The 24,854-nt window shown below is 38.5% G+C and overlaps 1 protein-coding gene across 1 annotated transcript in view; it reads left to right on the forward strand.

Annotated features, from left to right (window-relative positions):
- DLGAP2 (DLG associated protein 2) overlaps positions 1–24,854 on the forward strand; it is a 410,760-nt gene that overhangs the window by 157,808 nt on the left and 228,098 nt on the right. The window contains exon 3 of the mRNA XM_042817501.1: positions 21,312–21,344. Coding sequence (XP_042673435.1) covers positions 21,312–21,344 — 33 coding nt within the window. The remainder of the gene's footprint in view (positions 1–21,311; positions 21,345–24,854) is intronic.

Below are 24,854 nucleotides of genomic sequence, written 5' to 3' on the forward strand. Positions count from 1 at the left end.
CACCAAAACTTAGATGTACCACCCAAGCAGTTTGCCATGGTAGGGGACATCAGTCTGACTACAAAATCGTTCTCTTAGATCTCAGAATAAAGAATAATACGTTTAGCATCCCTAAACATAAACCACTACAGTTGCTTTTCTCTTAACTCTTCATAGGCTGCTTTACCACTTTGTCTCTAAATAGGAACCAGTATGGTGAAATCCCTGAGAAGCTGTAGGTGTTCAAGTGTAATTCTCACTGATTTGTTTGCAGTCTGGTAGAATGAATTCCTCTGTTACATGTAAGAATTGTTGAAATTTGTTACTGCAGTAGAAAAAGCATAAAAGGTAGGGCATGTATTTATTTCCTAAATAATGTTGTATTGTAACATTTAAGTCTGTACAGTAATCACATTTTCCTTTTTCTTTGCTGTCTCAGAGTGTTTCAGTTGAGCACTACAGCTCCATAGACTACCGATTTTTCAACAAACAGAAATGGTTCTGATATCTGTACAAATGCAGTTTCTCCCATTTATGTTATCACCACGTTTTTGCCTGATAACTTCCAGTGATATATAGTAAAAGCTATAGGGGAAAACATAGGTTGACATGAAAAAACATAGGTATTGTGAATAATATACCTGAATGTTGTCGTCGGCTCTTGAGTTGAAGAGTTAAGATGTATTTACATAGAACACTTACATAGTACCACTAGCGTGATATTACATCCCCCAGGAGACTGTATTGGAAAAACTACACGCAACTTCAAAATCTCTGTAATATATTGAGTATGCTGAGACCTGACTGGAAATGACCTATGCTAGCTTTCTGTGTAGCAGCAACACAAAATGCTCAGTTTTAAGGGTGCTTTGCGATACATATGTTGAGATTCTGAGGAATGTTCACTTCCAGTAACATGAACTGCCATTTGCTATCTCGATGGGGATTGCCAGATAGTGAATGTCACCTGTCACCAGTTCATTTGTACATCTTGGACCTTAGGATCCTGTCATATGGAGGAGGAAGAGAAGTGAGAGAAAAGCAGGAAAAATGCACTCCCAGGACGGAGAATACATTTCTCTGGAAATGCTGCTGTATTTTTAATTGCCATTGATATAAAAGCACTTGTCTGGGGTGGGTTGGTGTGCTGCCATGCACTGAAGAAGGCTGATTCTCCACTCCAGCTCAGATGCTCGCAGTGGCTGCTGTCACTGTCTGCACTCCCAGTGTCCTTCCAGCTGGTGACCCAGTGGTGCTGCTCTATGCCACCTCTTGTGTGTGGGCATTGTAACTATGCCTGGGGGATGCTGTCACCCATGGGCACTGGCAGCTGCCTTCCTGCTCTGAACAGCATGGGAAGTGAGGAGCTAGCCATACATGTCTACTGTTTCTGATAAAGGGGAAGAGAGGTGGCAGCTCTATAAGGACACCCTTCTGAGAGTTCAACAGATCTCCATCCCCCCAGCAGACGTCGAGCAGGAGAGGCAGGCAACCATCATGGCTGTGCAAGGACTTGTAGCTTAAACTGAGAGAAAAGAGGGAAATGTACAGAAAGTGGAAGCAGGGTTGTGCAGCCTGGGAGGAATAGAAGGCTGTTGTCCGTGTGAGTAGAGATAGGATTAGGAAAACCAAGGTGCAGATGGAGCTGAACTGGGCAAGGGATGTGAAAATTAACAAGAAGGGGTTCTACAGGTGCATAGGCAGGAGAAGAGAGGCCAAGGAGATTGTTCCCCTTCTGATGAAAGCCAATGGCTTCCTCAGACACAGGAAAAAGCTGAGGTACTCAGTGAGTGCTTTGCCTCAGTCCTCATAGGTGGTCAGACTTCCCATGTCTGCCTCACCATGAGCCTCTAGGTGAGGGTGTGGGGAGTGGTTTCTGTTTCAATGTAATGGTGGAACAAGTCTGAGTCCTCCTTGTGAAATTAAACATATAAAAGTCCATGGGGCTGGATGATGTCCATCCTAGGGTTCTGAAAGAGATGGCTGATGTAGTTGCAGAGCCATTCTCCATCATGTTTGATGGCTGTCTGGTGAAGTTCCTGGTGACTGGAAAAAGGGAAACATTGTTTAGCTTGGAGAAGAGGAGGCTCTGGGGAGACCTCATTGTGGCCTTCCAGTACTTGAAGGTACTGTATAAGTAGGAGAGGGAATGGCTATTTACAAGGGTGGGTAGTGATAGGACAAGGGGGAATGGTTTTAAACTGAGATGGGGGGTTAGGTTAGATATTAGGAGGAAGTTTTTTGTCCAGAGGGTGGTGGCGCACTGGAACAGGTTGCCCAAGGAGGCTGTGGGTGCCCCATCCTTGGAGGCATTCAAGGCCAGGCTGGATGTGGCTCTGGGCAGCCTGGTCTGCTGGTTGGCGACCCTGCACATAGCAGGGGGCTGGAACTGGATGATCATTGTGGTCCTTTTCGACCCAGGCCATTCTATGATATTGGAGTGGGAATATTTTAAATGGATACAACTGTCCAACGTTTCTCTATGAACCGAGAGGAGCCTGAGCCAGGTGTTACAAAATATAAGCAAAGAGTGCCTACCAATTTTCTTACAAGCCTAATATGAATTAATGACCTTTGTCTATGCTATTTCAACAGAACTTGAGTATCAGACTTCCTATTTTGTAAACGCCTACTCTATTCCTCAGCTACCGCAACCTAATATATTAATATGGTCTCAGTTGCTTTGTAACAGTATTGTTTTAGCTTTATAATGACAGATTAAACAAATAAATTTAATAAGATTACTCTTTTGGTGCAATTTTCCAGCAAATAGGATTGTGAAGCTAATTTTCTAAAAATGCATGTGCTGCTAGCCAGCACATCACTTTTCTTCATGCCCCTTCATAAAAGGAAAAATGACACTAAAGGGACAGGCAAGGCAGCTAGAGAGAGATCTAATCTGTACTCAAGGAGCAAGAAGTCCTTGTGCAAATTTATTAATTATAATTAAAATAATTATTAATCATTATTATTTTCCTTCCCTGGGCAAAAATAAGTGCAGGAAATATTTATTTCTGATACCTGTGGCTGTGCTTTTGAAATTAGAAACAAATGAGCACCGTGATTTGAAGAGGAACTGTACTTTCTGGTATTCCCCTTTAGACATCATGCCTTAGCTTCTGTACAGGGTCAGTTTTTGTGTAGTTCCCTATAAAAATGCCTGTCAGAGCATTCTGACCCATACATATGTGCTCATCACACTTGTATCCCCCAATGGCCACTTGTTCACATTCAGAAAAATCACAGTGCTTTCTCTAACTACTTGTTGAGCAGTAAACTGCCAACATAAAGAAAGCAAAATCACTTGATAGTACCCACTGGGGACAAAGCAATGGAAGCACTTACAAAAACCCATGAGCACAAGGCATTAATGTATGATTAGATTTTAAATGCAGCAGAATTTTGTAAAACGTACCTGACTTTTTCAAGCATAGTGCTCTTTTCTCAAACTTCACCCAGAAAGGGAAATGTACTTAGGGGGAACCATTTGCATTAGGCTGCTCTTGCTGGCTGCTGTGTTGGCACCAGAATGGCAGCTCTGAAGGACAAACAGAAGCACAGAATAAGGGCCAAGGGGAGAGATATTACAGATTGCAATAGCTTTTTATAGTTTAGTTTTTTTGTTTTTAAAATGACATGTAAATTTCATTCTTATTTTCTACCTGGAGAAAATAATATTGAATAAGGATGCAACAGAACAGTGATAAAAATATTGATACCATTTAGAAATCTTGTTGGATTGTAAAAACATGAACTTGCCTTAATAATATTAAAAATAGTGCAGGTTTTGGCATGCCCTTATGGCCACCTTTATTAAAAGTTAATATCTGCTAAAAATATCTGCAATCTTTATTACATATTCCATGATGGAGGAAAATACAAAATTGCCAAATTTTGGATCTGTTGAATGCTACATAATAGGCATAATTTCCATATCAAAGTGAGTCAGCCACATCACAGGACTGTGCTGTGTTGAAATGCCTCTCTCTGTGATTGATAAGGAACTACATGAACGTATGCAGTTTTAACATCTTCTAGGCAGTTCTTCCTTGTGTCTGCACCCTTCTAATGGATCATGTTTCCAGGACTAAGCTTTTTCCCATGTTCTACATCATCATGTGTTTTCATAAGAACTAGGAGGACATCATAGAGTTGCCCAGTTGCTATGAAGCAGCTTGTTGGCTTTGTGGGAGACCTGAGAACAGAGGGCAGTACAATACGCTTTGACCAAACTAAAGCAAACAGTAACAAGGAATGTTTCCTTTCTCTTTGATTACCCAAAGTTAAACATTTCAGCTTAGTCAGGAGAAAGCTGATGTACAAAATGTTGATGTTTAGGTTTTACTCTAGTTGTGGACAAAAGCAATTGCTGAAATGCTGAACTTTACCATCATGCAGTAATTCTGAGCTGTTAACTGAACTACCACAAGCGAAGCTACATGTACCAGGTCCCAGTGAGTTGGAGTATCATCTTAAAACTAGTCTTAATTTATACAGTAAATATGCTGTTCCCAAAAACAAATGACAATATATTTCTATTCAAGTAAATGACCACAGAAGCATCCTGGGGATGAGGTCTTTCAGAGACAGTTTCATTCCTATTGCTGCTGTGAAGCACTAATCAGCTGACTGACAGTAACAGGAGCAATGTACCACTTCACACAAGTAGGTTTATGGTTGCATTGTAATATGAGGACTGAATGTTTCTCACCTACCAGGTAGGAAAGAGGAAGAAAGTTAAAGAGCAAGAAAGAACTAGTTGGCATACAGAAGTGTATAATAAAGGTCTGGTTCTCTCCTGTAAATGTGGGTTGAAAGTTCTCCAAAGGACAGCAGTGTTCTAGGGGAATGTTCTGAAGAACAGTAACTTAGAGATTCTCTGATTTTTATTTATTTTTAATTTTTTTAGAAAAGAAAACTTGCTGGATTTTTCAATATTAATTAAAAAGTACTTTGAGATCAGTAACTTCCTGCAAGATAAGGGACACAGTTAAGGGAAACCTTTATAGACTTGATAGGTTCTGTGACCAGGCTGTAATTAATAAGTGCAATACATCAGTCACAATATTAAAATTCTTCTGCTGAATACAATGGACCTGACTTCTAGTAATTTACTAGTTCAAAATGAGATTTATGCTGAATGCTCCAATTCCACATTGAATAAAGTTATTGTATTTGGAAAGCAAGCAAGTTGCTTGATTAATGAATGCTGGAACTAATGAAAGTATCTATGGATTTGTGATCTATGTTCCTGAGTGGTATCCCACTCCTTTCTCCTTCCATTCCTTATAAATAACTTTCATCCCAAGTAATCACTTCCTCTGTAACATCTGCTAAGCCTCCCATCTCTTGATACACTTGGCTCTCTCCCATGTCCCCTAAATCCCAGCTGCTGGGGAAGAAGCAGCTTGTATAATAGTTGATTTCAACACAATACTTGTCCTGATTGGGGGACTGAACAAAGCTGATTGTTGCTGAGCTTGTGTGACTGCTTTTACAATGGGGGGGAGAGGGTCTTAATTTGGGTCACTGTTTCCTCCGCACAGATGCCAGTATTCTGAATCTTTTAGCAATTTGTTTTCAAGGCATTGAGCTCTCTGTAGAAATGCAGGGCAGTGGGCAAAGGTGAGGGGAACACTGTAGGTGAGCAAGAGAGCTGCCAGATGGTGAGGTGCTTGGGTCAAATTTAATCTTCTTATCAAAGCAAAATTAAAAGTAGAATGAAATGGGAACAAGGGGTAGTTTTTTGTGTGTGTGTGTTCCTGTTCACAAAGGGATTCTAGATTAGTGGCCCCCACCCATACAATTCCAATCCTTCCAGCTCACCTCTCTCTGACCCTGCAAATGGCTCCACAGCTCATGCCCACAGCCCCATCTCCTATCTCATAGGATCCTCTCCCCAAAACCCTGCTACAAGCTCCGGACTCCCCATCCAACCCACAGTGTCCCACTCCTGTGGTCTTGCTCTTCCACTGCTGCTTCTTCTACAGGATGCTCTCAAGCCCATCACTCCATGCCCATCTGCTTCTTACTCCAACAGAGTCCATATGCTGGGGTTGCCTCCACTGTGTCTAAGCTAATCCATTGCCATTGGTTTGGCACTTCCCACCAGCTATCCTCATGGACTTGTTGGCTGCCATGACACCTGACTGTGTCCTCTTCCTGGGGCTCCTTACTTCTTACAGGTGTCAATGTTGTAAGGTGTTCTTTCAAGTGTAAGAGCTATTCACTGAGTGGAAATATGCACTGGAGTGCAAGTGTGCACTTGAACTTATACAGCTAATGTGGTGATCGAGAAAGTGGAGAGCTTACTTTACAAGAGAAAAATATAATATGCAAGTTTTGCACAGTGGGAGGAAGGCCTCGAAGGGATATGATTACTCTCCATAGGTACTTCAAGGGGGTAAACAGCAGGAGGAGAGAAGAGTCATACAGTCTAAATAACATAGAGTAAACTAGCCATGAATTAATGTAGTTCGGTGGCTTTAATCACCCAAGATTGAAACTCTGAAATTGCATTGTAGGAGCAGTGGGAACAAAAATATCCTGATGAGGGGCTCAGGTGGAGTTGTCAAGTCCCTGGTGAGGCTGGGAGAGGCTGACCACTCCTAGCCTTGGGAGCTCAGCAGCTTTCCACCTGCATCTCAGTGCTGCACCACACCCATCTGTACCAGGTGGAGCATTTTGATGCTTCTTCGGAAGTTCCTTGAACACTAATAACATTGCTTTCCTTTGTAGTATAGCTTTCTATTAGTGTAACCTGCTATCATCTTTGCCTTCCTTTTTTTTTTTTTTTTTTTTTTTTGTCCCCAGCAGCTCTGAAATGATTTGATGGTTTTAATTATTTTTCATAATAACCCCCAAATTCTTCTCTTGATTAGCTTGCTAGATGAGATTTCAATTCAGTACGTATCCTCTAACTTGGTGTTTGATTTCCCTGCTAATTATCTCACTTTTTTTTTTTCTGTGTTAAGCTGCATTTGCCATCTGCTCATCCAGTGACAAAAAAAAATAATGGAGAACCTTTTGAATCCAATTGCAATCTCCTAATTACTGGCTCTGTCTCCAGTTGTGTTATTACCCACAGATTGGAAGATCTTGAGCCAAATAATTGATAAAAAACAGTGAGATTCCTTTGATTTTTGGCTGAGCCATAGTGATCCTGATCTTTCACTTCCTACTGTTGTATATTTTAAGTTCCCTGTCTTTCCAAAAAAAAAAAAAAAAGTCTGAGTCATGCTTCTATCAATTTTCATGTATGGCATTGGTGCTGTTTCCCACGCTTAGACCAAGCTCCTGCTGTGAATGAGTGTTTCATTTATCTATGCTCTGAGTGTACTCTCTCCAGGGAATTCATAGGAAGTTTGTAGCACTTCCAGAGAGCCTCATTGTGTCAGTAAGCATGAACACTTTAATGCAAAGTATTCATTTGTGGTTATGCAGATATGAACTGGAAGTGATTTACAATGGCAATGCTTGCAGAATTAAAAAAAAAAAAAAAAAAAAAAAAAAAAAAAAAGGCAATAAAGCAAATAAACCACCTTTACAATTTTCATATACATCTTTTTCTCCATGTCTGTTCATACTGCTTTTTTCAGCTTCTCAGTGTATATGATCTTGTGTAATTATTTTAAACCTTCACTTTGGTTCTGTAGTGCTTGTTACCACTTGGTACTGCCTATCTTACTTGATAACAGTTACATTCATTTAGCAAGTTGGCCTCTTCCATCCTAGATTGTTATTGCTAAGCTTTTCATCACTAAGCTTGTTCCTGTCTGTATACCTTCTGATCTTCTGCTAGATTTTAAAAGGCAGAATCTGTTTCTTTCATAACAGTCTCTTATTTGGAAATAAGCTGATGTAGACTTGGAGTTATTACAGTAAGGAGACATACTATGCAAACTATATAGAACAGTTTCTTTCCATGGAGGAAAAATATTTCATGTAAGTATAACTCTTGCAAGTCATTAGTTTGAGCAGCGTGACTGAAATGTCTTGACAAGGACATGAAATCATAGCAAATGCAGATTTATTACAACATTTGATCTTGTAAAACAGTGATAATATGCTTTTCAAAAGTCTTAAAAGCGGAGTCTGGGCTTCTAGTAAGCTAGAAGTGAGCCCGAGAACTCTTTAACAAACACCTGGATTTCCTCAGAGGTATTGGTTCTTTTGTATTCCTAATTATTGCTTCAACAGCAAAATGTGACTGATCTTGATGCTCCCATTTAACAAAAAGAAATAACAGTTAAATGGTAATTATGAGTGTCATATGCAGAGTCTGAAATGTGAGGCAATGCTAATTTGGGACTGACCTGAAGTTTCATGTGAGAGGTTATTTCCTCTCTCCTTTCAAATGCAATTTAACATTTTCACACGTATATTTCTCTGGTCCAATTATTGATTTATTTATTCCACAACTTACAGTTTGATTTGCATAATCAGATTGCGTTCTCTTCCTTATGTTACTTTGTCAGTTAAAAGGGAATGGATATGCTTTAATTTCATTTATATTATATGTTTATATGCTGATTGGGCATTTAAGCATCTCCTATTCTGCGTCCATTTCAAAGTAGACACATTTTAAAAAGTGTATTAAAGAGTACTTATTTCTGATGAAAGCAGTGTTAAAAAATCACTTGTTTAAAATCTAAGTGTTTAGCTGTTGCTTTTGTGTGTGTGTGTGTGTGTGTGTGTGTGTGTGTACATTTGGTATCCCCTGCCTTTATGTGAAAGCATTCAGCTTCACATGTTACAAAAAGATGCTTAATAAATTAAATTCTTGCTATGGAACTAAGTAGAACCGAAACCACAAACCTAGTGAAAATCTTGTGAGCCTTCAGAGCGTGGATAGATCAAAAATATGTGCGAAGATATGTTTTGTGAATACTCTCACGGGACACATTCGGATTCCTACAGGTAGTTTAGATGCTAAGTGAATTTTTGTTAGATTGTTATTTCTGTCATAAAATTAGGTTAAACAATTTATACCAGAGTACTTCACTTAGGCCAAAGCATTTCTCAGTCTAATGGATAGATTCATGTTGTTACTAGTGCATCGTACCGTTAGATTATGAAGACTGTACTTTTATTAAAGGGGCTTGAGTTATCAAGAATTATATATATGTTGGGAAACTTGTTTGCACTGGGACTCCATCTTAACTATTGTTATGCTTTACTGTTTTTCAATCAACTTTGAGGCTCAGCTGTTTCTTGAAGGCAAATAGTAGTTGTCTGACTGCACCACTCAATCACCGGATTATTGTAAATAAGAATACTTAAATAAATAGTGCTGAAAAATATGCATGGTAAGTCATACTTCTTTTTTTCAAGGATGAAGTATTAAATCTGGCAGACAGCTGATTTCACACCTGTGTGTGCCTGTTTTCTGTCTGTTAGTAGCTCAGTGGTGTTTCTGTGATTAAGAGAACTTAACATTACCAGTTTGTGACATTTATTTATGAGTAACTTTTGTATAACTATTTTTCATTTTACTGTGGAAAGGCGGATCTTAACTTTTTCATTGTCTCTTGTAAGTCAGTATGATACCCGCAGTGATAAAAATCCACTTAGTTTCAAATTTTCAGTCATTTACCTTGTAGTTCCATTTTGTATATAATTTAATGGAGGCCACTAACACCGTGGAAATCACAGAATTGTGTGATTATCATCTCCAAATTCATGCCAGTCCTGCAGGTAACCTCACTAGGAGGTTCAGTACAAGGAGTGCAGTGCAGTTATGCAAAAGAAAACAGCATGAGCTTTTTGTGACTGAAGCAGATTTTCTACCGTTTAAATATTTGGGCAGAAAGGCAAATGGGGTGGCAGTTTCTTGGCATTGTCTCTGAACAGGGGATGATATATCTTATAAGAGAAACTGCTCAGTTAACCTGTGATTTTACATTTTTTTTTTACTGTAGGTTTGTTTCCACTATATTGTTAGGGAGCAGAGAGAACGTTTTGTTATCCTAAGATTGAAAGAGATATTCTCAGTTACGACAGAAATTTTACTTAATGATTTTGGAAAACAAAACGACACGAAACTGATAGTAACAAGTGGATTTTGCTGCAAACTCGGTTGACTAATCTGAGAATTTTCAGGCACTTAATAGTGACTAGTGTCTTTTAATAGCCTGGAAAGTGATGTGCAATTATCTTGATCTTGTGTTTGACACAACAAAGCATTTTATTTCCAAAATGCAATAACATTCAGATGGAGCTAGCAGCAGTATCCTGCCCCTAGGCTGGGCTTGTCCATGAATGTTTGTTCCAATTATGATAATATCAATGATTTTTACTTAATTAGTAGAGTATATTATGCATTAATTTCAGCTTGAGTTTTATGAGTACATTAATAACAATGTCTTACTTATGTGGTTTACACTGAGGTTCTAATTTCAATGATTTTTAAGAATTTGACAAAAGAGTCTTGTAGGAATTTTGAGTGTTTGTCCTTCATGTTCCCCAAAGTTTCTAAACAACGTATCTTGATGCATGGTGCTTAGCATTTACAGATATGGCATAGTGCAAGTTGATAATTCACACTGTTTTTATTTAAACCTTGGGGTTCTTTTTGATGATTCCGCTCTGTATATAGACTCCTTGTAGTGCAGATCTGGACTTCCTTGTAGCTAAGTATTGAAGAAATCACCAGACCATGGCAAAATTGTTAAGGATGAGAAGGTCAGATCACTGACAGGAAATATGGGCTTGCTGTTGTGATATAAGAGGTGGTTGGCTGCAAACAAGTATCCATAGCTGCATACGTGACAGATTCAAATAAATAGAAAGACTACTCACATAGTTAAAGAGAAATAATAACTTTAAATCTGTTGTTTCAGCGTTGCTTTTGGCTACTTTAGGCTAAATTTCTGAGCGTTTCTGAGAAAAACTCAGCATTTTTTTAGTTGCTGAATTCTACTGCATTTCAGTTTTAGCTTCATGCAATATTTTTGGACTCTCATCTCTGCAGTTTTACATCTTTTTGTCAAAAGATCTCCATTCCTTATTAATGTTCATTTCATTGCAACTGGAATTTTGGATTGTTTCTGCTTTTGAATATTTGCCATTCGATAAAAAATTTTGAGATGTGCCAATTTCAGTTGTTCCAGTATGGGAGATCTGGACAGGTGTGGAGTCTCACTGTGCCAGAACTCGAAGCTGATATTCTACAGAAAATGGCAGACTTATTTTTTTTTCTGCTAAACCGATTGGAGAGTTTCTGTTACCCCAAATAAATCGTTATTTTCTATTGCGAAAGCTAAAAGTACCGTTATCTTTTTGAGTTCAGGTCTGAGTCCTACAGTGAGCCCTCTGTGCCTTTGGAATGGTCATGACAGGGGTCATGCTTATGAATTCAGTAAGATGGAAAAGTTTGAACTCATCCATGGACTTCTGAGAGCGCTCAAGCACATTTTACTCTATTCACTCTTAAAGAGTTTCTGTACTTTATTTATTAGCACTTGTTTGCTGACAAAGGCTATCCAAGTTATTTTTTTGAATTGTTTGGTATTTCACACTACTTTTCTATGGCTTGTGTATTTGCTCACTCACTGGAAGATAGCATCCTGTAATGGAGAGCAGAGGTTACGTGGTAGCTGTTTTCATAACGCATGCAGATATACTTAGCAATGTCATTAGGCCTCAAAAGTCATTGTAGATCAGTCAAGACAGAAAACCTTACAGAGGATAGGTCAGGGCTCATATAAGCAGGTTTGTACCCTCCAGCATGTACTGGCAAAGGAATCCATATCAGTTTCCTTCTCTGCACAGTAGAAACGGCTTGTATGGCATGCCAGACCTTAAGCTGTGGTCTATACGTGTTGGGAGACATTGCACATTTAGAGGTTACTGCTATAACTTTCTCAAGTAATCACTTAGCATGTGAGATCACTGCACATTCAGGACTGGACCAGTTCAAAGCTTTAGTTATGTATCCGTCCTTTCATGTTTGAGGGCCCTTTTATTGGGATTTCTACAGTGAGTCTTTGCAGCAATGAATGTTAGCTGTGTACTGAACTGCATTACTATAACTAGCAGGTTTTAAAGGAGGTAATTATTCCCCTTTTTTCAGCACTTGAGATGTTGTGGTTGTTCCCAGTTCTAGACCCTGCCCCACCATAAGACACAGACAAATTGGAGTGTGTCCCCAGTGCAGGCTAGGATAGGGTTAGGGTACTGGGAAGACATAGTACACAGGGAGACCTTGAGGAGGGCTGGGTTTGTTCAGCTTGAAAAAGAGAAAGCGAAGAGAAGAGCAGTGCTAAATGCTGTTCTCAGCTGCTTAGTGGTCATTGCAGAAAAGATGGAGCCAGACATCTGATGCAGCCAGACAACATGCATGAAAGGACAAGACGAAATTTATAGATATTGCAGCAAGGAAAACTGCAATTAGACAAAAGGTAAAACTTGTTCATGTTGAAGGTGATCAAACACCACAACAGTAGGCCAGAGAGACTGTTGGTTCTCCTTCCTAGAGGGTTTTCTGAGCAACCAAATGTCACTCTGTCTTCAGGGCTAGACTCAAGACATCTCTTCTGACTTGTATTGTTCTAAGTCAGTATATGTTCTGAATTTACACGAAGGACATCATTCAGCGGTCTTGGCCAGCAAGCTCTCTCTTAAACTGATATGATGACTTCTTGATGACTTCTCCTCTTTTTATATTAAACTCAGTTTTACCCCTTCTAATGGTTGCATCACGGTCTTTCACTCTTTCTGTATGCCCTTGGCATTTCAAATGACCTCCTTGAATCTGTTTGCCAGCTACTCCCCCCCCTTCAAATTTTTTTGAAATCTGATTTCAATATGAGAGATAAGAATGAGAAAGGTGAGAAAAAATCAATTTAACCTTCACAGTATTAGAGAATGTAATCTAGTCTGTAACTGTGCTGTCCCATCCTATATTTTTTGCTATCTTTCTATCAGGTTCTTTGTTATATCACATTCAACTTGGATTTGTACCATTTTTACTTGTTCTTAGGAGACACTGAAATTTTTTTGCAAGATCTCATAAAGTGAGAAAAGTAAAAGGAGAGGGGAGGAAAAGACAGAAAAGGAAGAATGGTGATAGATAGAGGAGTAATTTTTTGCATTAGTATGCTGTTGAGGTTTGACCTCGTGTCCACTGTAATCCGCTGAGACTTGCATTGGTTCCAGAGGGGTTTTGAAGCAAGACTAAGGTGCAGAATTCTTCAGTTTGGAGTTGCACAGAACTCTCATGGGTCCACACTCAGTTTATTGGTTTCCTCTACTTGGAGCTTTTCATAAAGATGCAACAGTGCCATCAGCGAGTCGGCGAGTTATTTTTTTCTCTCGGTTTTGAGGAAGATGACTGACTTTAAACACAGAATGTCAAATACTGGAAAATGAGTATAAAAATGAGAAAAGCACATAGATTTGTCTTTTATAAGCACATCTCAGGTTTTTTTATTTTTTTGACTCATTCAGAATATTTGAACTCTTCAGTACTGTGCGTTTGAAAAGTGTCAGAAGTGTGCTAAAGCACATACATTTTATTACTGTGTTTATAGCTGCTCCTCTAAAAACAAAGTGGTTGTGTTCAGATCACTGAGAGAAACATCAGCATGTGTATTTTTTTTTTTCCTTGAGTGGTTTGTGTTTTATTTTTTATCACTACAGTTACATTTGTTTTTCTATGAAAATATTTGAGTGTCTGGTCTCATCGTTCTTTTCTGAAATCTCTTCTGGCTTGGTTAATGCACATGTAATGTATAAACTCCATATGGAGGAGGATCTGATATGCAAGTACTGTGAATAGGTTCTGGCATTGCTTTGAGCATAAACTTTATATTTTTTTATCTGGGGAAGATAATGGGCTTTTAGTGCTTGCTTTATACGTTTGGCTGAATGTCAGTTCGTTTGCTCAAAATGATACAAAATCAGCTGCCAGGTTGGTTGATTTTTCTTCTGCTTTCAGCTCATTCAATTTTAATAATGGATATTCTGTATTTTTATAACTTGTTTCAGTCTCTTCTCTTCCCTGGGCAACTCATTTCCCTTGCTCTATCTTTCCCAATATAGCCCAGCTGCTATTCTCTCATAGGCAGCTATTTTCTTCCCTCCCCCCCCCCTCCCCCAAGACCTGATCATGGGCAATAAAAGGCCCTTTTTTATGAATACTTCAATTAAAAGATTCAAGAAAGCTGTTCCCTATGGCAGAAGTTGCAAACTTGGGGAAGTCTCCTCTGGGGAATAGCCAGCAGTGAGAAGCAGGCAGGTGCTCAGGAAAGCAGGATTTTATACTCAAGAACAAGAACTGCTCGTAGAAATGGTTCCGAGAGGGATTAAATGCATTTCTTGGCCACAGCTGTTATGAACTGTTGCTGTTATGGCCTTTTTCAAAAAGTTCTACGTGATGGATGGACTCTTGGTAGTTATTGTTACGTTTAAATACAATTATTTATTTATTTATTTATTTATTTGCAAATAAAAAAAGAAGATCGTGAGATATATGTGTGTGTGTAAATGTATAATTCCATACATTTCTTTTGATTATGTAACACATGAAATTTTTAAATTCTTCTGTGACTGTTGAGGGACAAGGGCCCTTATAGTGTTCGAGTCCAAATATGGGTAGATTCTGTTCTTTTAGCACTATTTATCAGCACTTCAAATACTGTAAGAAATAAATTGTTTGGTTACAGCATCGTTTTGATTATTTTTGCCACTTTGGTAGTTTCAAACAAAAAGTTTTAAGGAGTGTCTGGAACATTTTGTGGATTTCAAATGGTTTACATGGTTTGTTTGAGCAGGGCCTTTACTGCCAAGGTAGACCAATGAAGTGTCCTTTAGTGTTATAATTTCATTTTCATGACAGCAGGCACTGAAGGTGTCTCTATCAAATCCATGTCTATGCGGATAAAGTGAGATCTCTTTTCATGCTAGAAAATAGCAGTGCCCGAAATGAGGCTAGTGGCACTCTTAAAAGTAGAAGTTCACAGGAATGTAACGATGGAAGAGTTCAGGTGGTTTACTGTGCACTTTACAGCATGGCTAAGTTGCAGAGCCTCCAGAGGAGGACAGCGAAGATGAGATGGCTATTAGAAACAGCTGGAAAAAGTGAATAAACAAGGCTTAGAATAGTAAAACTAGACTGGAAGAAAACAGTGAGGATCTGAAATACAGTCTTTTTTCTAAGATTTTATTTTCCATGTACAAAGTGAAAACCAGTGCCCATTGATACTGTATAAGAAGAAATCTCTCCAGCTGCAAAGATAACTTAACAACAGAAGTAATTTACCTGAAGACAGTTGCATTCCCTGTCATCAGAAGTTTGGAGGGAGCATTTTAGAAAAAAATGTATATAAGGAATGTCCTGGTGTACTTCACAGAAGGTTGGACTAGATGGGTTTTGTGGGTGTCTCTCAATCGGTTACCTACATGCATGACTGAACACAGAGTGGGAGATGTCAAGAGGATTTGCTCTGACTTCATTGTGAAACAAAGGGAATGATTGTGAAGGAGAGAATCTTGGCAGACATGAGAAAAAACTGCATTGTATCCCACAGATTTTTCAGTGTTCCACCTGATGGTATTGTAACAGTGAGATATCAGCAAGAGGAAAAGGCACAGATAAGGGCAAAATGCGTAGGAGAAAAAAATAGGCATGAAAATAGAGAATAAAAACCAATTCATAGTACAGTTGGCTTTTGTCACCATTATTATAGCCACATTTAGATACAGATATTAGACTAAAATCCTATAAATGATTAGAAGTCTTACAGCTGTCCTTGAATTACGCCTTGCTTTTTGGCTGCCCGAAATCTCAATATCCTGCATAGCTACTTTATGTTTCTTTAATTGTTGCAGAGTTCCATTTCACCATCAGCAGTAAAATGATATAAAAAGACACTGATGAAACAGTGTGCAAAACTGTTGTATTTCTTGCCTCTGGAACAAGTGAAATGAAAATCTTTTAAGTATTACCTGCTAAATTTCCTTACTAGAATTGATCTATTTTTTCACTGCATTTTAAACATATGTATACAGTGTGAGTGTTTTGCTAAAATGAAAGGGCAAAAAAAAAATCTGAGAATTTTTTTTCTGTGGAGCCAACAATACTGTGCTCATAGTTAAATTTAAAATCCTATAGAGAAGGGTGGCTGCAGATGGCCTCTGGTACTATCAGGCAGAAAGAGAGACAGAAAAGGCTTACAGATCTGAAGCAGGGATATAACACTGGATGTGTGCTGTTAGTCAAGGGGCAATCATAAGAGCTGAGAGCTTCTATTTTCTGAACATGATGCTGAGCGGACCCCAGTACTGCTTCTGACCTTTGCATGAGTTCTTGTCATACTATCATTTCTATATATCTAGGTCAAAACTCATCCAGGCCAGACTCCATAATCTAGGTAAGCCCCATGGAGAGTATAGTGTACTTCAAAGCATAGTTAACTAGGAAAAATATTTCCTTTAAACAGATTTCAAACACTGCTAGTAATGTTTTGGTTTTGTCTTACTACGTTACATAATTTGTATGAGCATTTTAAATAGCAATTTATTCACAATATCTATTTCGTGTCTTTCTTTTGGCCCATATATTGTTTTCTTTATCCCTGCATAGTCGATTTGACTTTATTTACACCAACTGTACCTAAAAAGAGATTTACAAAGTAGGGGAAGGTGAAAATGTTTAATAAAATAATTTATCTTCACTCTAATTTAAATCTGAACGTTTAACTCAGCTGTTTTGAGAATGAATATTGTCTTTTGCATGACAGGGTTTATTAATTTTAGTGTTACCTATTACTTACGTTAGACAAGAAAAGCTATCAAAATAAAATAAAATTCATGTTATTTGGGGGAAAGAAGAAGCTCATGTCTCTGTGATAAATTTGTTTCTTCAAAAGATCTTCCATGTGACCTATTTTGTCAGCAAGTTCTTGTATCTAGGAAGATTGTTTCTGTTGGCTAGCCAATTTCAAAATGATAGAGTGAGATTAATAATATGAATATGATATTTCCATGTTCCGTTGATTTATGGGGCTCCAAATCTCCAAACACCTATCTTAGTCATTTTTCTTCCGAGAACAATGACAAAGTTTCTCACATGTATGAGTGTTTGCAAGAATGATCATCTTTAAGTGAAGCTGATTAGCAATGTGTTAAAAAGAAAGAATATCTTCTGTGAATGCATCATCAGAATACTTCAGATGAATCAGATATCTAGAGTCATGATCCACTAATAGGGAATAGTAGAAAGAGAGGTTTAAGAAATATTCTTTTCTGAAATGTAGTAACAGATCATGTCCCTCGCTCTATTCTATTACCATGTGCAGTAGCTTAAGCATTTTCACTTTAGACTTCATTTCACTCTCTGTGGGCATACAGAAATTGCCTGAGGCTGAGATTTCATGACTCCCTTGAGCTGATCCATGGTCTGGTGGCTCCTGGAAACAACAGCCTTGGTCTGCCTCAATGTTCCAAGATTCCTCCCTTGTGCCATACATTAGCAGCAGGATAATTGCCAGGTGACTTGAGGCAGGGGACTGGTCTTATTAATACTTCATTTTATTCTTTTACTTCTTTCCAAAGTAGGTTAGATACAGGCTGACAGCATTCTCCCATTGCAAATGGTAACGCTGCAGGGAGGGCTACTGCACAAGTGGTCTAATCAGCAGATAGAGGCATTGTTCTTCCCTCTGGTGAGAATACACCTGAATATACTGCATTTGATGTCTGGGGGTCCCTGCTTCAGAAAACACAGTGAGACATCAGAGTGACCTAGCAGAGGGCCATCAGGTCAGGGGGACTTGACCTACTAAGAAAATACTTGAAGAAGCTGGGCTGATTTATTCCAGTACAGTAGAGATCCACTAGCAACCTAGGCATGTCTGAAGAATTACAGAAATGATGGAGCCGGAGTCTTTTTGGCAGTCATATAAAAAGGAAGAGAGACCACAAACAGCAGGTTGAGAGATAGGGTAGGACTGTGGAAGGCTGAAGCAGCACTGAAGTAGGTTGCCGGCTCCATCCCTGGTGATTTCCAGGAGGTGGCTCTCAAAGCCCCATCTGAGCTGAACATGAGTGGGAGCAGCCTTATTTCAGCAGAAGGCTGAGCTAGGACATCTCAAGAGCTCACTTGTCAGTGAATGCTTCTGCCTTGCCATGAATATTACTGAAGACAGAGCCTATGTCTAAGACCTTGCACAGTGCACACAAAAAGAGTGTGCACTTACAAAAAGTGATTTACCTTATCCTAATATAGAATTCCACTAATTAATAGATCTTTAAATATTAATTTATATTTGAAACATGAATGAGGGCATAACGGGTGATTTACTCAATCTTAGGTCACGTGCATTTCAGCCTCAGTATTGTCACTTCACCTGATGGAGTAGTAACTTTTTAACTGTTGTCATGTCCTTGGTTGCTGCCATCCCAGAGCTCAAATTTAAATTGGATTGAAAGGAAAAAATCCTAATTAATTCAGGTATTTAGTACTTAGCTATCTTCCTGAGAGAGTTGTTCTACCAAGATGCAACAATTTCCTTCTAGAAGGAAATAAATAAAGAAATAAATGAAATTAGCTTCAATATCCAGCTTTTTTACAAGATTTTAAGATGTCTGTATTTATAAAAAGCGTAAATGTAGAAATATCTGAGTGTGATATTCAGATAGGCTTGGAAATGTATTACATGCAATCTTTCAACAATTACCACAGGATGTGTGGATCTAAATAGACTTAATTATTTCCCACATCATAATGAAAGGGAAGAGGCACCTAGCCTGCCCATAAACTCAGGACCTTAAGCAAATACCTGGAAGAAAGCCAAAATGAGTGGTTGTCCATCAGCAGTTGTGCAGAGAGCTGGCAATCTTCTGGGCGACTTCCTGGCACCAGTCTTATCTGTAAGCTTTATTTTGAGTTAGGCTATTGTGCTGCAGATTTATAACAGTGCTGTGGTATATTAAGGTCCTTGAAAGCCTGTAGAGGAGGGCACCAAAGCTAATAGAAGGGCTGGGGCAAGCTGAGGACATGGGGGCTGTCTAAGAGAAGAGCAGGACAAGAGGTGACCTCATTGCTCTTTGCAGCTCCTGAGGGAGAGAAGCAGAGGGACATGGCAGGGGTCTCTGATGGCAGGATGGGAATGGCACAGGGAAGGGTCAGACTGGGCACTGGGAAACTCTTCTGTATTGTCAGACATTGGAACAGACTTCCTAGAGAGGTATTTGATGCTCTATGCCTGTCAGTATGCGAGAAGCATATGCATAATGTTGTTAATGCACTTCAACTTTTGCTTAACCCTGAACAGCTCAGACAGTTGGAATAGATGATATATGATAGTTGAAACAGATGACCTTTACAACTGAACTGTTCTGTTTGGTATTGGCACTGAGGTACGCTGATGGGGAGAAGAGGGAAGCTACTAATTTGTGCTATTGAGTGGGGACCTTTGGAAAATGGTGTTGAGGGCTGCAAGAAATGTCAGGCAATCTCTTTGGGCTGTAGCAAACCAGTGAAGCGGTCGTTAGCAGGACATAGAGCATCAGCAAAAAGCCACGAGTTCAGAAACTGAGTTTCAGCTTGTTCTTCCTTATCAATCAGGACAATAAAGTGCAGACAAGCAGGCAGCTCCTCTCAGTCCAACCTCAGAAAGTCTTTGAATTAAAAGTGAAAAAAACCTTTATGCTGTTTCCTCTGCATCACTCCAGATTGCGACTAGTGCAGTTTTCATCCAGCAGTGGAAGAAAGAGCCTTTTGCTATTTGCCACTAAACTTTTTATGCTTTTTGCCGGTGGGTTTTCCCAGGACAGCCACTGGGGTGCTGTTTGCAGTTTGTCACTGCTGCTGGGTCTGTCAGAAGACCAGTCAACAGCATGTTTCACAGTGCCAGCCTGCATCAAAATTAATTCCTCTTTTCTTTCATGCAACTTTATCATGTTTTAAAAACTGTACTCTGCCTAACAACAGTAGTTGAGTTGCCTGAATAAACATTACTTTTCTCATTCCTTCCCATCGTGTACACTACAACCTCTGACCGTATTAAAAAGCAACCACTATGATTTTTTAAAACATGTGAAAGATGTAAGGTCAAGTACCTTTCCAACAGCAGGCTATTTTGTTATAGACTTACCTGTACAGAGAAAGGACCTCTAAATAACTGGCAATGTCACAGTGGCACTGTAAAGGTCAAATCATCTCAGTGTTTGCATTTCATATTCTATGTTTCTGTTGTTTGTTTTTCTTAAAACCACAGCTAAAGTATGGTCTTCCATTTGGCGTTCAAGGACAGAAAAAAATATCAAGAGGGTTAAAGGATTTGCGTATAACCAGGAACAGTGAACTGTTGGGGTTTTTTATATCTTAATTTATAATAAAATATACACATACTTGCGTGTCTGCCTGTGTATATGTATATTTGCTTCAGAATGCTTTATGCTGTTGGAGTTACCACTTTTCACCTGAGTTGTTAAGATGGAGATTCCAGTAGTTGTGACTGTAAAATATACTGCGCTGCTTTGAAGTAAGACTTTTTCCAGCTTTATCAGAATTATCTACCAGCTCGACTGCAGTCCCCGTGATTTCATTTGATTCTGTTGCTGGTGTTCAAAATAACAGCTTTGTACCGCAGCTCGATGCTAATGCCTGACAAAACTCAATCTCAAACAAAGAAGGCTTAAAGTGTTTCGTTTGTATGTGCACATATTTCTACACTATGCGATGTAATTTTTAAGACGGCCAGCTCCCAAATAGTGATGTGTAAAGAAAATAATAATTGCACTAATAATAATAATAATTTAGAGACTGTGTGTTTATTATAATAAAGCTGTACTTCCCTCTTTTCTATAATCGAATATTTTGTAGGATATCAGAACACTTTTACTTTTTATTTGACTTATTCATTCGCCTGGAAGGACTTGGAAGTCTTTTATGAGAAAGGAATGTAATACCTTTGTCGCTTTTACTGTCTATTGCCTCCAGTGATAAAATATTAAGAGGCTTAAGCTCTTTATTTGAGTGGCTGCTGTCACTGATCTACAGCTACAAATACAAAAAAGTTACGCTGAACCCAAAAGTCCTGCTACCTGCACTTGATTGGAATATGTGGAGGTGATAGTGACATAAGCAAAACTAGAAACTTTTATGACTGTTTAGAAAATGTTTTTTTTTTTTTTTGCAAAAACTCTCTTTTAAAAGTTATGTTGCAACTGTTAAAGAAATAGATGCTGAAAATGGAATTGCATTGTCCATGCTAAATCTGAGTTCCACAAGATTTATTTTATTTGGATGTAGTTACGACTTCATAACTGTACACCACACAGACCTTAAAAGCAAGAAATCGTAATTTTTCTCTTTTTCTTTTCAGAGTCACAGTGTACACTCTGTGGGGAGCCTGAAGGTGAGCATATTTTCCTCTTCATATTTTTCAAAGCAACTAGTTGTGAATGCTTGACTCAAATGACACAAGTGCGAGAGATTGGAAATGGTATCTGAATGATGACGATGAATGAATGACTTTCTTCCCTATGTTAGATGGCAAAAATGGATCGAATTAAGCTGAGTAAAGCACGATATGTGCTCCAGGCAGGAAATATCTTATAGGACAAATATTCCATTAGAACAAAAAAGGAAATATTTCCTTCTTATTCATTTTTGTGTTTGTCAAACTGATTTGGGGTGAGAGACAGTGCAAAGAGTCATCTAAGGACATCGCTTTGCAGATGGAAAACAAAAGTATTAAAATTAAAAGGGAAATGAGAAAATGTTTTTATATTTGATATGATTTACAGAGAGCAGAGAGGCTAACATGTTAGCAGGTGAAGCGAATAAATATTGTTTTTGAAATAAGGATAATTAAGCAATAACTGTTACGCAGTGCAAATATATGCCCAAGTGAGGATGTTTGGTGGTTGTTATTTTTTCCCCAAGTGATTAATTAAATGCCATGGCAAGACCCACAGTTTATCTAAATAAACACTGCAGTAATAAGACTGTGATTTTTGAGGCGGGTCATTGCTTTAGAAAATCTTTCTCTCCCTTTCTCTTTCTTCTCTCTTTCTCCTTTACACACATACTGGTGCCGTTTTAAGAAAATGTCAAAAAACTTAACCTTACTTTCAGATAAACCATCTGGAGTCTTTCTAAGAAAAGCAGCCCAAAATAGCAAATGTAACTGCTGAAGCAAAGCATGTTCTTAAAAAAAAAAAAAAAAAAAAAAAAAGATTATGTGTTTTCTCAAAGAGATTTGGCTTTATATATTGAAAAATTTCTGAAAAACAATTCAAACTTTTAATTTTCATATATCTAGGAGGGAGGAGTTAACGAGGTGAGGTCTGAAAGTGAAAGCCTTTGAGACCTTGCAGCTAGTGATATAACTTAGTAAATTTACCATCCATTATCTGTTGCGAAAATAAAATATTTTAGATTTTCTTTGGACTTTGCATTACTTTTATAAACAGCCATTTCTTGTTTAGTTTGCTTTCATTGTTTTGTATTTGATAAATTCATAATACCACAGATAAATATATGGGGAGGAAAAATAAGGCAGATGTTTATTTGCCTTTTGTGAGATATACCTTTCATAATAGGGTTGTCTAACTCAGAAGTTATACACTAGATTAGTTCTCTTTTATTGCATACTATGCCTGCTGTATCATTCTCCTTTCTTTTTGTTGCTGTTCTTTCATACTACTTCCGCATTTCAAACTTTATGTATAAGGATGGTTTAAAAAGGGAATTAAAATAAAATGAAATAAAGCTGTAGTAAAAATATTTAATGTGTATGCAGCTAAAACCATATAATCAAAATATAATGATACGCATTGCTGTAGGAATGGTCCTCAGGAACATAATGCTGTTTTCAGTTGTGTGTAGAAATGAACTTTCCCAAGAATGATGTCTCTTGGTTCACCGAATTCCCCACTCAAATTCAGCATTACTGTAATGCTACTTATTAATTCTATTAATTCTCCCCTCTTCGTGGGGAGCCCTTTGCAAAGATTTGGCAGTTACTTCTGTAGTTCAGGAAGCAAGTTTGTTTATCTGCACACATTGCCGCGGGACAATTTAGATGCAGATGTTTTACAGAATAAAAAAGATCTGCTGTGGGAAGGAGATGTTTATTATTGATAATTTACATTTCACATCGTGGTCATTCAGAGGTATTGCCTGTGGAACTTGTAGATCTGTAAATACACACGTGTGCTGTGTCTGCCTATGCAACCGATCTAAGGAGGAAGAGTTGGTCAACACTGAGGTCTCTGTTTAAGTGGTTGTCTTTTGTAAGAACTGCAAAGGCTTACATATTCTGCTTCAGAAAACATAGGTTTGATCTATGCTTTTTAACAAAGTTGTCAGACACCACACCTGTCAGTGTGAGTTGTTTGAAAACCAAGGAGCCTGTCTTGTGCTGGGAGGGAATGAAATTTGAAGAAGACAGAGGTACTGTTCTTGATAAATCCTGTGAGTGCATCTACTTTGGGTTGCTCCATCTTCCTGAAGCTCATAGCAAGGATGTCTTTTCAGGCAGATGACAACTGTTTCCTTTGTGGAAGTAATCTGCATCAGATAGGTTGCACTGCCGTGGTAAATACTGCATTTTCCTCCTGCTCAACTTTGAAGTGAGAATGGCATGTGTAGACACGTGTGACTTGAGTCTTTGTGACAGCCAGCATACCCTGACAAAGGAGTGGTGTAGTCCTGAGATGTTTCAACACAGTTGCTTCCATGAAGCAGATATTGTTTCTCTTCTAACTTACAGCAGCTATTCACAGAAGTTCATAAAAGTATTGTATTAATAAGCATGATTTGCTATATTACCAAAACAGCAAGGAAGTTAATTTTGTGGCTGTTAAGATTTCAGTAGATTACTCTTATCTTCTCAAAGACTATGAAAGTGACAGCTGCTCTTCCAGACCTATTTTATATCCTATGAAACTCCGCTAGTGACTTACGGGTTCTATTCATGACTTGGATTGTTTGTTTGTTGTTGTTGTTGTTGTTTTGTTTTTTATTTTTTCCCTCAGTATTTTCTGACTATTCTGTTTCTTTCCTTCTGAAAGATAAATAGGGAGTCCCTTACAATACCAACACTTTTCAGCTTCTTAATAAAAAGTCATGTCTGTGGATTCTTTGTAAAACAAGCTTTATCTGAATACTTAGGTCTGGAAAATGTGCTAAAGAGGCCTACCACTGCACAAAGCTGGTTCTTAGTTAACTGTGAGAATTAATACAAGTTCTGGTTCTGTCCAACATTTGTCTCAGAAAAAAATACTGATGATTCAACTTGTCTTAGGAAATCCTTTAGCAGCTAGAAGCTATAGTTTACTGGATTCAGGTAAAATATCGTAGTGTGCTCTGCTTCTACTTAGACACTGCTGTCCTATAGGTTAGATATTAGGAGGAAGTTTTTCACACAGAGGGTGTTGAAGCACTGGAACAGGTTGCCCAGGGAGGCTGTGGATGCCCCATCTCTGGAGGCGTTCAAGGCCAGGCTGGATGTGGCTCTGGGCAGCCTGGTCTGGTGGTTGGCGACCCTGCACATAGCAGGGGGTTGGAACTAGATGATCATTGTGGTCCTTTTCAACCCAGGCCACTATGATTCTATGATTCTAAGACAGAGAGAAAATGGAAACATGGTTTTCTCCAAGTAGCTACTGCTGGCAGTCATGGGGGACAGAACATTGAGACCACTGGCATTTGATCTGACCCTCTGTTGATGTTCTTACGGGCTTGTGTTCTCAGTTTGAGGTTAAATAATAATGGCTCTGTGTGGATTTTTTTTTCTTTATATCCCTTGAAGAAAGAAAGCCTGTGTTAACTTTGCTGTAAGTATTAAGTCTTCTCTACTGTGCGTGTGATGCTGATAACAGTTTCCATTTTATTTAGAAATATTCTATGATGTAAATGA

Source organism: Centrocercus urophasianus, unplaced genomic scaffold, assembly GCF_019232065.1.
Source record: "Centrocercus urophasianus isolate 14NV4802_14NV808 unplaced genomic scaffold, USGS_Curo_1.0 seq_10, whole genome shotgun sequence".
NCBI classification, from domain to species: Eukaryota; Metazoa; Chordata; class Aves; order Galliformes; family Phasianidae; genus Centrocercus; species Centrocercus urophasianus.